The sequence below is a fragment of the Mustelus asterias genome, unplaced genomic scaffold, assembly GCF_964213995.1.
Source record: "Mustelus asterias unplaced genomic scaffold, sMusAst1.hap1.1 HAP1_SCAFFOLD_2884, whole genome shotgun sequence".
NCBI lineage: Eukaryota > Metazoa > Chordata > Chondrichthyes > Carcharhiniformes > Triakidae > Mustelus > Mustelus asterias.
In genome coordinates this window covers 10,001-24,992 of record NW_027592829.1, presented here as the reverse complement: position 1 = coordinate 24,992, position 14,992 = coordinate 10,001, and the positions used below count along the sequence as shown (strand labels likewise).

The window sequence follows — 14,992 nt, the reverse complement described above, 5'->3', positions numbered from 1 at the left end:
CGGGGAACATTAATCAGACAGCTCCGCTAAACAGCAATTCAGACTCGCAGCTTAACACTACTCACCCCCAGACAGAAGAAACGGTTCTGTACCCCAGTGTTATACAGTGACAGACCCGTCCCCGCCAGTACTGTACCCCAGTGTTATACAGTGACAGACCCGTCCCCACCAGTACTGTACCCCAGTGTTATACAGTGACAGACCCGTCCCCACCAGTACTGTACCCCAGTGTTATACAGTGACAGACCCGTCCCCGCCAGTACTGTACCCCAGTGTTATACAGTGACAGACCCGTCCCCACCAGTACTGTACCCCAGTGTTATACAGTGACAGACCCGTCCCCACCAGTACTGTACCCCAGTGTTATACAGTGACAGACCCGTCCCCACCAGTACTGTACCCCAGTGTTATACAGTGACAGACCCGTCCCCACCAGTACTGTACCCCCAGAGTTATACAGTGACAGACCCGTCCCCACCAGTACTGTACCCCAGTGTTATACAGTGACAGACCCGTCCCCACCAGTACTGTACCCCAGTGTTATACAGTGACAGACCCGTCCCCACCAGTACTGTACCCCAGTGTTATACAGTGACGGACCCGTCCCCACCAGTACTGTACCCCAGTGTTACACAGTGACAGACCCGTCCCCACCAGTACTGTACCCCAGTGTTATACAGTGACAGACCCGTCCCCACCAGTACTGTACCCCAGTGTTATACAGTGACAGACCCGTCCCCACCAGTACTGTACCCCAGTGTTATACAGTGACAGACACGTCCCCACCAGTACTGTACCCCAGTGTTATACAGCGACAGACCCATCCCCACCAGTACTGTACCCCAGTGTTATACAGTGACAGACCCGTCCCCACCAGTACTGTACCCCAGTGTTATACAGTGACAGACCCGTCCCCACCAGTACTGTACCCCAGTGTTATACAGTGACAGACCCGTCCCCACCAGTACTGTACCCCAGTGTTATACAGTGACAGACCCGTCCCCACCAGTACTGTACCCCAGTGTTATACAGTGACAGACCTGTCCCCACCAGTACTGTACCCCAGTGTTATACAGTGACAGACCCGTCCCCACCAGTACTGTACCCCAGTGTTATACAGTGACAGACCCGTCCCCACCAGTACTGTACCCCAGTGTTATACAGTGACAGACCCGTCCCCACCAGTACTGTACCCCAGTGTTATACAGTGACAGACCCGTCCCCACCAGTACTGTACCCCAGTGTTATACAGTGACGGACCCGTCCCCACCAGTACTGTACCCCAGTGTTATACAGTGACAGACCCGTCCCCACCAGTACTGTACCCCAGTGTTATACAGTGACAGACCCGTCCCCACCAGTACTGTACCCCAGTGTTATACAGTGACAGACCCGTCCCCACCAGTACTGTACCCCAGTGTTATACAGTGACAGACCCGTCCCCACCAGTACTGTACCCCAGTGTTATACAGTGACAGACCCGTCCCCACCAGTACTGTACCCCAGTGTTATACAGCGACAGACCCATCCCCACCAGTACTGTACCCCAGTGTTATACAGTGACAGACCCGTCCCCACCAGTACTGTACCCCAGTGTTATACAGTGACAGGCCCATCCCCACCAGTACTGTACCCCAGTGTTATACAGTGACAGACCCATCCCCACCAGTACTGTACCCCAGTGTTATACAGTGACAGACCCATCCCCACCAGTACTGTACCCCAGTGTTATACAGTGACAGACCCATCCCCACCAATACTGTACCCCAGTGTTATACAGTGACAGACCCGTCCCCACCAGTACTGTACCCCAGTGTTATACAGGGACAGACCCGTCCCCACCAGTACTGTACCCCAGTGTTATACAGTGACAGACCCATCCCCACCAGTACTGTACCCCAGTGTTATACTGTGACAGGATCGTCCCCACCAGTACTGTACCCGTGTTATACAGTGACAGACCCGTCCCCACCAGTACTGTACCCCAGTGTTATACAGTGACAGACCCGTCCCCACCAGTACTGTACCCCAGTGTTATACAGTGACAGACCCATCCCCACCAGTACTGTACCCCAGTGTTATACAGTGACAGACCCATCCCCACCAGTACTGTACCCCAGTGTTATACTGTGACAGACCCATCCCCACCAGTACTGTACCCCAGTGTTATACAGTGACAGGCTCGTCCCCACCAGTACTGTACCCCAGTGTTATACAGTGACAGACCCGTCCCCACCAGTACTGTACCCCAGTGTTATGCAGTGACAGACCCGTCCCCACCAGTACTGTACCACAGTGTTATGCAGTGACAGACCCGTCCCCACCAGTACTGTACCCCAGTGTTATACAGTGACAGACCCGTCCCCACCAGTACTGTGCCCCAGTGTTATACAGTGACAGACCCGCCCCCACCAGTACTGTACCCCAGTGTTATACAGTGACAGACCCGTCCCCACCAGTACTGTGCCCCAGTGTTATACAGTGACAGACCTGTCCCCACCAGTACTGTACCCCAGTGTTATACAGTGACAGACCCGTCCCCACCAGTACTGTACCCCAGTGTTACACAGTGACAGACCCGTCCCCACCAGTACTGTACCCCAGTGTCATGCAGTGACAGACCCGTCCCCACCAGTACTGTACCCCAGTGTTATACAGTGACAGACATGTCCCCACCATACTGTACCTCAGTGTTATACAGTGACAGACCCGTCCCCACCAGTACTGTACCCCAGTGTTATACAGTGACAGACCCGTCCCCACCAGTACTGTACCCCAGTGTTATACAGTGACAGACCCGTCCCCACCAGTACTGTACCCCAGTGTTATGCAGTGACAGACCCGTCCCCACCAGTACTGTGCCCCAGTGTTATACAGTGACAGACATGTCCCCACCATACTGTACCCCAGTGTTATACAGTGACAGACCCGTCCCCACCAGTACTGTACCCCAGTGTTATACAGTGACAGACCCATCACCACCAGTACTGTACCCCAGTGTTATACAGTGACAGACCCATCCCCACCAGTACTGTACCCCAGTGTTATACAGTGACAGACCCGTCCCCACCAGTACTGTACCCCAGTGTTATACAGTGACAGACCCGTCCCCACCAGTACTGTACCCCAGTGTTATACAGTGACAGACCCGTCCCCACCAGTACTGTGCCCCAGTGTTATACAGTGACAGACCCATCCCCACCAGTACTGTACCCCAGTGTTACACAGTGACAGACCCGTCCCCACCAGTACTGTACCCCAGTGTTATGCAGTGACAGACCCGTCCCCACCAGTACTGTGCCCCAGTGTTATACAGTGACAGACCCGTCCCCACCAGTACTGTACCCCAGTGTTACACAGTGACAGACCCGTCCCCACCAGTACTGTACCCCAGTGTTATGCAGTGACAGACCCGTCCCCACCAGTACTGTGCCCCAGTGTTATACAGTGACAGACATGTCCCCACCATACTGTACCCCAGTGTTATACAGTGACAGACCCGTCCCCACCAGTACTGTACCCCAGTGTTATACAGTGACAGACCCATCACCACCAGTACTGTACCCCAGTGTTATACAGTGACAGACCCATCCCCACCAGTACTGTACCCCAGTGTTATACAGTGACAGACCCGTCCCCACCAGTACTGTACCCCAGTGTTATACAGTGACAGACCCGTCCCCACCAGTACTGTACCCCAGTGTTATACAGTGACAGACCCGTCCCCACCAGTACTGTGCCCCAGTGTTATACAGTGACAGACCCGTCCCCACCAGTACTGTGCCCCAGTGTTATACAGTGACAGACCCGTCCCCACCAGTACTATACCCCAGTGTTATACAGTGACAGACCCGTCCCCACCAGTACTATACCCCAGTGTTATACAGTGACAGACCCGTCCCCACCAGTACTGTGCCCCAGTGTTATACAGTGACAGACATGTCCCCACCATACTGTACCCCAGTGTTATACAGTGACAGACCCATCCCCACCAGTACTGTACCCCAGTGTTATACAGTGACAGACCCATCCCCACCAGTACTGTACCCCAGTGTTATACTGTGACAGACCCATCCCCACCAGTACTGTACCCCAGTGTTATACAGTGACAGGCTCGTCCCCACCAGTACTGTACCCCAGTGTTATACAGTGACAGACCCGTCCCCACCAGTACTGTACCCCAGTGTTATGCAGTGACAGACCCGTCCCCACCAGTACTGTACCACAGTGTTATGCAGTGACAGACCCGTCCCCACCAGTACTGTACCCCAGTGTTATACAGTGACAGACCCGTCCCCACCAGTACTGTGCCCCAGTGTTATACAGTGACAGACCCGCCCCCACCAGTACTGTACCCCAGTGTTATACAGTGACAGACCCGTCCCCACCAGTACTGTGCCCCAGTGTTATACAGTGACAGACCTGTCCCCACCAGTACTGTACCCCAGTGTTATACAGTGACAGACCTGTCCCCACCAGTACTGTACCCCAGTGTTACACAGTGACAGACCCGTCCCCACCAGTACTGTACCCCAGTGTCATGCAGTGACAGACCCGTCCCCACCAGTACTGTACCCCAGTGTTATACAGTGACAGACATGTCCCCACCATACTGTACCTCAGTGTTATACAGTGACAGACCCGTCCCCACCAGTACTGTACCCCAGTGTTATACAGTGACAGACCCGTCCCCACCAGTACTGTACCCCAGTGTTATACAGTGACAGACCCGTCCCCACCAGTACTGTACCCCAGTGTTATGCAGTGACAGACCCGTCCCCACCAGTACTGTGCCCCAGTGTTATACAGTGACAGACATGTCCCCACCATACTGTACCCCAGTGTTATACAGTGACAGACCCGTCCCCACCAGTACTGTACCCCAGTGTTATACAGTGACAGACCCATCACCACCAGTACTGTACCCCAGTGTTATACAGTGACAGACCCATCCCCACCAGTACTGTACCCCAGTGTTATACAGTGACAGACCCGTCCCCACCAGTACTGTACCCCAGTGTTATACAGTGACAGACCCGTCCCCACCAGTACTGTACCCCAGTGTTATACAGTGACAGACCCGTCCCCACCAGTACTGTGCCCCAGTGTTATACAGTGACAGACCCATCCCCACCAGTACTGTACCCCAGTGTTACACAGTGACAGACCCGTCCCCACCAGTACTGTACCCCAGTGTTATGCAGTGACAGACCCGTCCCCACCAGTACTGTGCCCCAGTGTTATACAGTGACAGACCCGTCCCCACCAGTACTGTACCCCAGTGTTACACAGTGACAGACCCGTCCCCACCAGTACTGTACCCCAGTGTTATGCAGTGACAGACCCGTCCCCACCAGTACTGTGCCCCAGTGTTATACAGTGACAGACATGTCCCCACCATACTGTACCCCAGTGTTATACAGTGACAGACCCGTCCCCACCAGTACTGTACCCCAGTGTTATACAGTGACAGACCCATCACCACCAGTACTGTACCCCAGTGTTATACAGTGACAGACCCATCCCCACCAGTACTGTACCCCAGTGTTATACAGTGACAGACCCGTCCCCACCAGTACTGTACCCCAGTGTTATACAGTGACAGACCCGTCCCCACCAGTACTGTACCCCAGTGTTATACAGTGACAGACCCGTCCCCACCAGTACTGTGCCCCAGTGTTATACAGTGACAGACCCGTCCCCACCAGTACTGTGCCCCAGTGTTATACAGTGACAGACCCGTCCCCACCAGTACTATACCCCAGTGTTATACAGTGACAGACCCGTCCCCACCAGTACTATACCCCAGTGTTATACAGTGACAGACCCGTCCCCACCAGTACTGTGCCCCAGTGTTATACAGTGACAGACATGTCCCCACCATACTGTACCCCAGTGTTATACAGTGACAGATCCGTCCCCAGCAGTACTGTACCCCAGTGTTATGCAGCGACAGACCCGTCCCCACCAGTACTGTACCCCAGTGTTATGCAGCGACAGACCCGTCCCCACCTGTACTGTACCCCAGTGTTATACAGCGACAGACCCGTCCCCACCAGTACTGTTCCCCAGTGTTATACAGTGACAGACCCGTCCCCACCAGTACTGTACCCCAGTGTTATACAGCGACAGACCCGTCCCCACCAGTACTGTTCCCCAGTGTTATACAGTGACAGACCCGTCCCCAGCAGTACTGTACCCCAGTGTTATACAGCGACAGACCCGTCCCCACCAGTACTGTACCCCAGTGTTATACAGTGACAGACCCGTCCCCACCAGTACTGTACCCCAGTGTTACACAGTGACAGACCCGTCCCCACCAGTACTGTACCCCAGTGTTATACAGTGACAGACCCGTCCCCAGCAGTACTGTACCCCAGTGTTATGCAGCGACAGACCCGTCCCCACCTGTACTGTACCCCAGTGTTATACAGCGACAGACCCGTCCCCACCAGTACTGTTCCCCAGTGTTATACAGTGACAGACCCGTCCCCACCAGTACTGTACCCCAGTGTTATACAGCGACAGACCCGTCCCCACCAGTACTGTACCCCAGTGTTATACAGTGACAGACCCGTCCCCACCAGTACTGTACCCCAGTGTTATACAGTGACAGACCCGTCCCCACCAGTACTGTACCCCAGTGTTATACAGTGACAGACCCGTCCCCACCAGTACTGTACCCCAGTGTTGTACAGTGACAGACCCGTCCCCACCAGTACTGTACCCCAGTGTTATACAGTGACAGACCCGTCCCCACCAGTACTGTACCCCAGTGTTATACAGTGACAGACCCGTCCCCACCAGTACTCCCCAGTGTTATACAGTGACAGACCCGTCCCCACCAGTACTGTACCCCAGTGTTATACAGTGACAGACCCGTCCCCACCAGTACTGTACCCCAGTGTTATACAGTGACAGACCCGTCCCCACCAGTACTGTACCCCAGTGTTATACAGTGACAGACCCGTCCCCACCAGTACTGTACCCCAGTGTTATACTGTGACAGACCCATCCCCACCAGTACTGTACCCCAGTGTTATACAGTGACAGACCCGTCCCCGCCAGTACTGTACCCCAGTGTTATACTGTGACAGACCCATCCCCACCAGTACTGTACCCCAGTGTTATACAGTGACAGACCCGTCCCCACCAGTACTGTACCCCAGTGTTATACAGTGACAGACCCGTCCCCACCAGTACTGTACCCCAGTGTTATACAGTGACAGACCCGTCCCCACCAGTACTGTACCCCAGTGTTATACAGTGACAGACCCGTCCCCAGCAGTACTGTACCCCAGTGTTATACAGTGACAGACCCGTCCCCAGCAGTACTGTACCCCAGTGTTATACAGTGACAGACCCGTCCCCACCAGTACTGTACCCCAGTGTTATACAGTGACAGACCCATCCCCACCAGTACTGTACCCCAGTGTTATACAGTGACAGACCCGTCCCCACCAGTACTGTACCCCAGTGTTATACAGTGACAGACCCGTCCCCACCAGTACTGTACCCCAGTGTTATACAGTGACAGACCCGTCCCCAGCAGTACTGTACCCCAGTGTTATACAGTGACAGACCCGTCCCCAGCAGTACTGTACCCCAGTGTTATACAGTGACAGACCCGTCCCCACCAGTACTGTACCCCAGTGTTATACAGTGACAGACCCATCCCCACCAGTACTGTACCCCAGTGTTATACAGTGACAGACCCGTCCCCACCAGTACTGTACCCCAGTGTTATACAGTGACAGACCCATCCCCACCAGTACTGTACCCCAGTGTTATACAGTGACAGACCCGTCCCCACCAGTACTGTACCCCAGTGTTATACAGTGACAGACCCGTCCCCAGCAGTACTGTACCCCAGTGTTACACAGTGACAGACCCGTCCCCACCAGTACTGTACCCCAGTGTTATGCAGTGACAGACCCGTCCCCACCAGTACTGTGCCCCAGTGTTATACAGTGACAGACATGTCCCCACCATACTGTACCCCAGTGTTATACAGTGACAGACCCGTCCCCACCAGTACTGTACCCCAGTGTTATACAGTGACAGACCCATCACCACCAGTACTGTACCCCAGTGTTATACAGTGACAGACCCATCCCCACCAGTACTGTACCCCAGTGTTATACAGTGACAGACCCGTCCCCACCAGTACTGTACCCCAGTGTTATACAGTGACAGACCCGTCCCCACCAGTACTGTACCCCAGTGTTATACAGTGACAGACCCGTCCCCACCAGTACTGTGCCCCAGTGTTATACAGTGACAGACCCGTCCCCACCAGTACTGTGCCCCAGTGTTATACAGTGACAGACCCGTCCCCACCAGTACTATACCCCAGTGTTATACAGTGACAGACCCGTCCCCACCAGTACTATACCCCAGTGTTATACAGTGACAGACCCGTCCCCACCAGTACTGTGCCCCAGTGTTATACAGTGACAGACATGTCCCCACCATACTGTACCCCAGTGTTATACAGTGACAGATCCGTCCCCAGCAGTACTGTACCCCAGTGTTATGCAGCGACAGACCCGTCCCCACCAGTACTGTACCCCAGTGTTATGCAGCGACAGACCCGTCCCCACCTGTACTGTACCCCAGTGTTATACAGCGACAGACCCGTCCCCACCAGTACTGTTCCCCAGTGTTATACAGTGACAGACCCGTCCCCACCAGTACTGTACCCCAGTGTTATACAGCGACAGACCCGTCCCCACCAGTACTGTTCCCCAGTGTTATACAGTGACAGACCCGTCCCCAGCAGTACTGTACCCCAGTGTTATACAGCGACAGACCCGTCCCCACCAGTACTGTACCCCAGTGTTATACAGTGACAGACCCGTCCCCACCAGTACTGTACCCCAGTGTTACACAGTGACAGACCCGTCCCCACCAGTACTGTACCCCAGTGTTATACAGTGACAGACCCGTCCCCAGCAGTACTGTACCCCAGTGTTATGCAGCGACAGACCCGTCCCCACCTGTACTGTACCCCAGTGTTATACAGCGACAGACCCGTCCCCACCAGTACTGTTCCCCAGTGTTATACAGTGACAGACCCGTCCCCACCAGTACTGTACCCCAGTGTTATACAGCGACAGACCCGTCCCCACCAGTACTGTACCCCAGTGTTATACAGTGACAGACCCGTCCCCACCAGTACTGTACCCCAGTGTTATACAGTGACAGACCCGTCCCCACCAGTACTGTACCCCAGTGTTATACAGTGACAGACCCGTCCCCACCAGTACTGTACCCCAGTGTTGTACAGTGACAGACCCGTCCCCACCAGTACTGTACCCCAGTGTTATACAGTGACAGACCCGTCCCCACCAGTACTGTACCCCAGTGTTATACAGTGACAGACCCGTCCCCACCAGTACTCCCCAGTGTTATACAGTGACAGACCCGTCCCCACCAGTACTGTACCCCAGTGTTATACAGTGACAGACCCGTCCCCACCAGTACTGTACCCCAGTGTTATACAGTGACAGACCCGTCCCCACCAGTACTGTACCCCAGTGTTATACAGTGACAGACCCGTCCCCACCAGTACTGTACCCCAGTGTTATACTGTGACAGACCCATCCCCACCAGTACTGTACCCCAGTGTTATACAGTGACAGACCCGTCCCCGCCAGTACTGTACCCCAGTGTTATACTGTGACAGACCCATCCCCACCAGTACTGTACCCCAGTGTTATACAGTGACAGACCCGTCCCCACCAGTACTGTACCCCAGTGTTATACAGTGACAGACCCGTCCCCACCAGTACTGTACCCCAGTGTTATACAGTGACAGACCCGTCCCCACCAGTACTGTACCCCAGTGTTATACAGTGACAGTCCCGTCCCCACCAGTACTGTACCCCAGTGTTATACAGTGACAGACCCGTCCCCACCAGTACTGTACCCCAGTGTTATACAGTGACAGACCCATCCCCACCAGTACTGTACCCCAGTGTTATACAGTGACAGACCCGTCCCCACCAGTACTGTACCCCAGTGTTATACAGTGACGGACCCGTCCCCACCAGTACTGTACCCCAGTGTTATACAGTGACAGACCCGTCCCCACCAGTACTGTACCCCAGTGTTATACAGTGACAGACCCGTCCCCACCAGTACTGTGCCCCAGTGTTATACAGTGACAGACCCGTCCCCACCAGTGCTGTACCCCAGTGTTATACAGTGACAGACCCGTCCCCACCAGTACTGTACCCCAGTGTTATACAGTGACAGACCCGTCCCCACCAGTACTGTACCCCAGTGTTATACAGTGACAGACCCGTCCCCACCAGTACTGTACCCCAGTGTTATACAGTGACAGACCCGTCCCCACCAGTACTGTACCCCAGTGTTATACAGTGACAGACCCGTCCCCACCAGTACTGTACCCCAGTGTTATACAGTGACAGACCCGTCCCCACCAGTACTGTACCCCAGTGTTATACAGTGACAGACCCGTCCCCAGCAGTAGTTCTGCAGTGCTCCCATACCCTGCACTTACTGTCATTGGCATTCTCGTTAAGCTGCTGCTGGCTGTGTGAGGGGTGCTGGTGATGCAGCTGAGGCGGCTGGAACGGCTGAGGGAATTTAAGCAGAGGCTGTGGACCCTCTGGGAGGGGCAGTTGCATGTCCTTCCTTCCAGGCACCAGACGCAGCTCGCCTTCTGCCAACGGGAGAAGCAGTCACGTTAATAAACCCCTGACACACAGACCGTTCACAGTCCCGCAACCGCAGACCCGACTGACCAGAATGGAGTCAGCAATTGCGTCAAGGTGGAGAGAGGGACACTGGGAGAAGCTGGGATCGTTCTCCTCGGAGCGGGGAAGGTTAAGGGGGAGATTGAATCGAGGCAGTCACTATCGCGAGGGGGTCTCGATCGAGTGAATGAGGAGAAAGTGTTTCCCAGCGACAGGAGGGTGGGGAACCAGAGAGCGAGGGAGGGGGAGACACAGAGTGAAGAGAATCGGTAAATGAACCAGAGGCCGGGGGGGGAGAGATGGGGAGAATTTTACTGACACGGCGAGTTGTTGTGATCTGGAAGGCACTGCCTGAGAGGGCGGTGGGAGCAGATTCACCCTCAGAGAGGGGGAGAAATACTGGAGGGGGAAAAATTCACAGGATATATATACAGGATAAATCTTCCATGCCTGTCTCCCTGCCTTTACTCCCGCCCAGTACAGTGGAGGCTGCTGCAGTGATTGGGAGCAGGAATCTTGGCTGACTTCCCCTCTCCCCTCTAAATCCCAGCCCCAAAGAACCAGTGCAGTGAAGGAGGAGGCAATTCGGCCCATCGAGGCTGCAAGGATTCTCAAGACAGAGCATCCTCCGAAGACCCGTGCCTGATCCCTACAACCCCGCCCATTTACCAGGGCCTATCCACCTGACCTGCATATCTTCGGACACACCTGAGTCCTCGGGCAGTGATCGGGGGAGGGATCACTCAAAGCGGACTGTAACTGTTTCGACTGCAGGAATAGGGATGTTTTGCTGCAGTCATACAGAGCCTTGGTGAGGCCACACCTGGAGTATTGTGTGCAGTTTTGGTGTCCTTATCTGAGGAAGGATGTCCTTGCTATAGAGGGAGCACAGCGAAGGTTTACCAGGCTGATTCCTGGGATGGCAGGTCTGTCATATGAGGAGAGACTAAGATGGTCAGGATTATATAGGGCAGCACGGTAGCACAGTGGTTAGCACTGCTGCCTCACAGCTCCAGGGACCTGGGTTCGATTCCCGGCTTGGGTCACTGTGTGGAGTTTGCACATTCTCCTCGTGTCTGCGTGGGTTTCCTCCCACAGTCCGAAAGATGTGCGGGTTAGGTTGATTGGCCATGCTAAAAATGGCCCTTAGTGTCCTGAGATGCGTAGGTTAGAGGGATTAGCGGGTAAATATGTGAGGGTAGGACCTGGGTGGGATTGTGGTCGGTGCAGACGCGATGGGCCGAATGGCCTCCTTCTGCACTGTAGGGTTTCTATGATTCTATATTCACTGGAGTTTAGAAGAGTGAGGGGGGATCTCATAGAAACTTATAAAATTCTAACAGGGTTCGACAGGGTGGATTCAGAAAGAATGTTCCCGATGGTGGGGGGAGTCCAGAACTAGGGGTCATAGTTTGAGGATAAGGGGTAAACCTTTTAGAACTGAGGTGAGGAGAAATTTCTTCACCCAGAGGGTGGTGAATGTGTGGAATTCACTCCCACAGAAAGTAGCTGAGGCCAAAACGTTGTGTGATTTCAGGAAGAAATTAGATATCGCTCTTGGGGCGAAAGGGATCGAGGGATATGGGGGGGAAGGGGGGGATCAGGATATTGAATTTGATGATCAGCCGTGATCGTAATGAATGGGGGAGCAGCTGGAAGGGCCGAATGGCCTCCTCCTGCTTCTATTCTTGACGTTTCTCACCCTGGGTGTGATTGGCTGTTGTGATCCAGGCTGGGGGTGGAACCAAATGCCTTGTGGGAGAAATTCTGGCTGCACATTCACCTTCAAAACCCTTCATCAGAATATCAGGTTAACGAGGGGAACCACGCGGGGACTGAGAGGTTGGAGAATTCACGTCATGCTCCGGGGACCTGGGGGAGGGGCTGGGAATGATTGATATGGATTACGGGGGTGACGGGGGGGGAGAAATGGGACCCCGAGCTGTTGGAAAGAAGGCGACAGGCTCCAGCTGCACTCACCTGATTTGGGCACGCCACATTTAAAGCACTTTTCACGTCGTTTAAAATTCTGTACACCACACTGCAAGGGAACAGGGAAAGAGTTTCAAACAGAGACGACACTGGCTCAGTCCCAGGACAGGTACAGCACGGGGTTAGATACAGAGTAAAGCTCCCTCTACACTGTCCCCATCAAACACTCCCAGGACAGGTACAGCACGGGGTTAGATACAGAGTAAAGCTCCCTCTACACTGTCCCCATCAAACACTCCCAGGACAGGTACAGCACGGGGTTAGATACAGAGTAAAGCTCCCTCTACACTCTCCCCATCAAACACTCCCAGGACAGGTACAGCACGGGGTTAGATACAGAGTAAAGCTCCCTCTACATTGTCCCCATCAAACACTCCCAGGACAGGTACAGCACGGGGTTAGATACAGAGTAAAGCTCCCTCTTCACTGCCCCCGTCAAACACTCCCAGGACAGGTACAGCACGGGGTTAGATACAGAGTAAAGCTCCCTCTACACTGTCCCCCATCAAACACCCCCAGGACAGGTACAGCACGGGGTTAGATACAGAGTAAAGCTCCCTCTACACTGTCCCCCATCAAACACTCCCAGGACAGGTACAGCACGGGGTTAGATACAGAGTAAAGCTCCCTCTACACTGTCCCCATCAAACACTCCCAGGACAGGTACAGCACGGGGTTAGATACAGAGTAAAGCTCCCTCTACACTGTCCCCATCAAACACTCCCAGGACAGGTACAGCACGGGGTTAGATACAGAGTAAAGCTCCCTCTACACTGTCCCCCCCATCAAACACTCCCAGGACAGGTACAGCACGGGGTTAGATACAGAGTAAAGCTCCCTCTACACTGTCCCCCATCAAACACTCCCAGGACAGGTACAGCACGGGGTTAGATACAGAGTAAAGCTCCCTCTACACTGTCCCCATCAAACACTCCCAGGACAGGTACAGCACGGGGTTAGATACAGAGTAAAGCTCCCACTACACTGTCCCCATCAAACACTCCCAGGACAGGTACAGCACGGGGCTAGATACAGAGTAAAGCTCCCACTACACTGTCCCCCATCAAACACTCCCAGGACAGGTACAGCACGGGGTTAGATACAGAGTAAAGCTCCCACTACACTGTCCCCATCAAACACTCCCAGGACAGGTACAGCACGGGGTTAGATACAGAGTAAAGCTCCCTCGACACTATCCCCCATCAAACACTCCCAGGACAGGTACAGCACGGGGTTAGATACAGAGTAAAGCTCCCTCTACACTGTCCCCCATCAAACACTCCCAGGACAGGTACAGCACGGGGTTAGATACAGAGTAAAGCTCCCTCTACACTGTCCCCATCAAACACTCCCAGGGCAGGTACAGCACGGGGTTAGATACAGAGTAAAGCTCCCTCTACACTGTCCCCATCAAACACTCCCAGGACAGGTACAGCACGGGGTCAGATACAGAGTAAAGCTCCCTCTACACTGTCCCCCATCAAACACTCCCAGGACAGGTACAGCACGGGGTTAGATACAGAGTAAAGCTCCCTCTACACTATCCCCCATCAAACACTCCCAGGACAGGTACAGCACGGGGTTAGATACAGAGTAAAGCTCCCTCTACACTATCCCCCATCAAACACTCCCAGGACAGGTACAGCACGGGGTTAGATACAGAGTAAAGCTCCCTCTACACTGTCCCCATCAAACACTCCCAGGACAGGTACAGCACGGGGTTAGATACAGAGTAAAGCTCCCTCTACACTGTCCCCATCAAACACTCCCAGGACAGGTACAGCACGGGGTTAGATACAGAGTAAAGCTCCCTCTACACTGTCCCCATCAAACACTCCCAGGACAGGTACAGCACGGGGTTAGATACAGAGTAAAGCTCCCTCTACACTGTCCCCATCAAACACTCCCAGGACAGGTACAGCACGGGGTTAGATACAGAGTAAAGCTCCCTCTACACTGTCCCCATCAAACACTCCCAGGACAGGTACAGCACGGGGTTAGATACAGAGTAAAGCTCCCTCTATACTGTCCCCATCAAACACTCCCAGGACAGGTACAGCACGGGGTTAGATACAGAGTAAAGCTCCCTCTACACTGCCCCATCAAACACTCGCAGGACAGGTACAGCACGGGGTTAGATACAGAGTAAAGCTCCCTCTACACTGTCCCCATCAAACACTCCCAGGACAGGTACAGCACGGGGTTAGATACAGAGTAAAGCTCCCTCTACACTGTCCCCATCAAACACTCCCAGGACAGGTACAGCACGGGGTTAG

The 14,992-nt window shown here is 54.1% G+C and overlaps 1 protein-coding gene across 1 annotated transcript in view; it reads right to left on the bottom strand.

Annotated features, from left to right (window-relative positions):
• Positions 1-14,992, bottom strand: part of LOC144490110 (RNA-binding protein 10-like) — a gene marked incomplete at its 3' end in the record, with an annotated part of 35,271 nt that overhangs the window by 18,701 nt on the left and 1,578 nt on the right. The window contains exons 2-3 of the mRNA XM_078207921.1: positions 12,705-12,765; positions 10,529-10,690 (exon numbers count right to left, since the gene is read on the bottom strand). Of these exons, the coding sequence (XP_078064047.1) occupies positions 10,529-10,690; positions 12,705-12,765 (223 nt within the window). The remainder of the gene's footprint in view (positions 1-10,528; positions 10,691-12,704; positions 12,766-14,992) is intronic.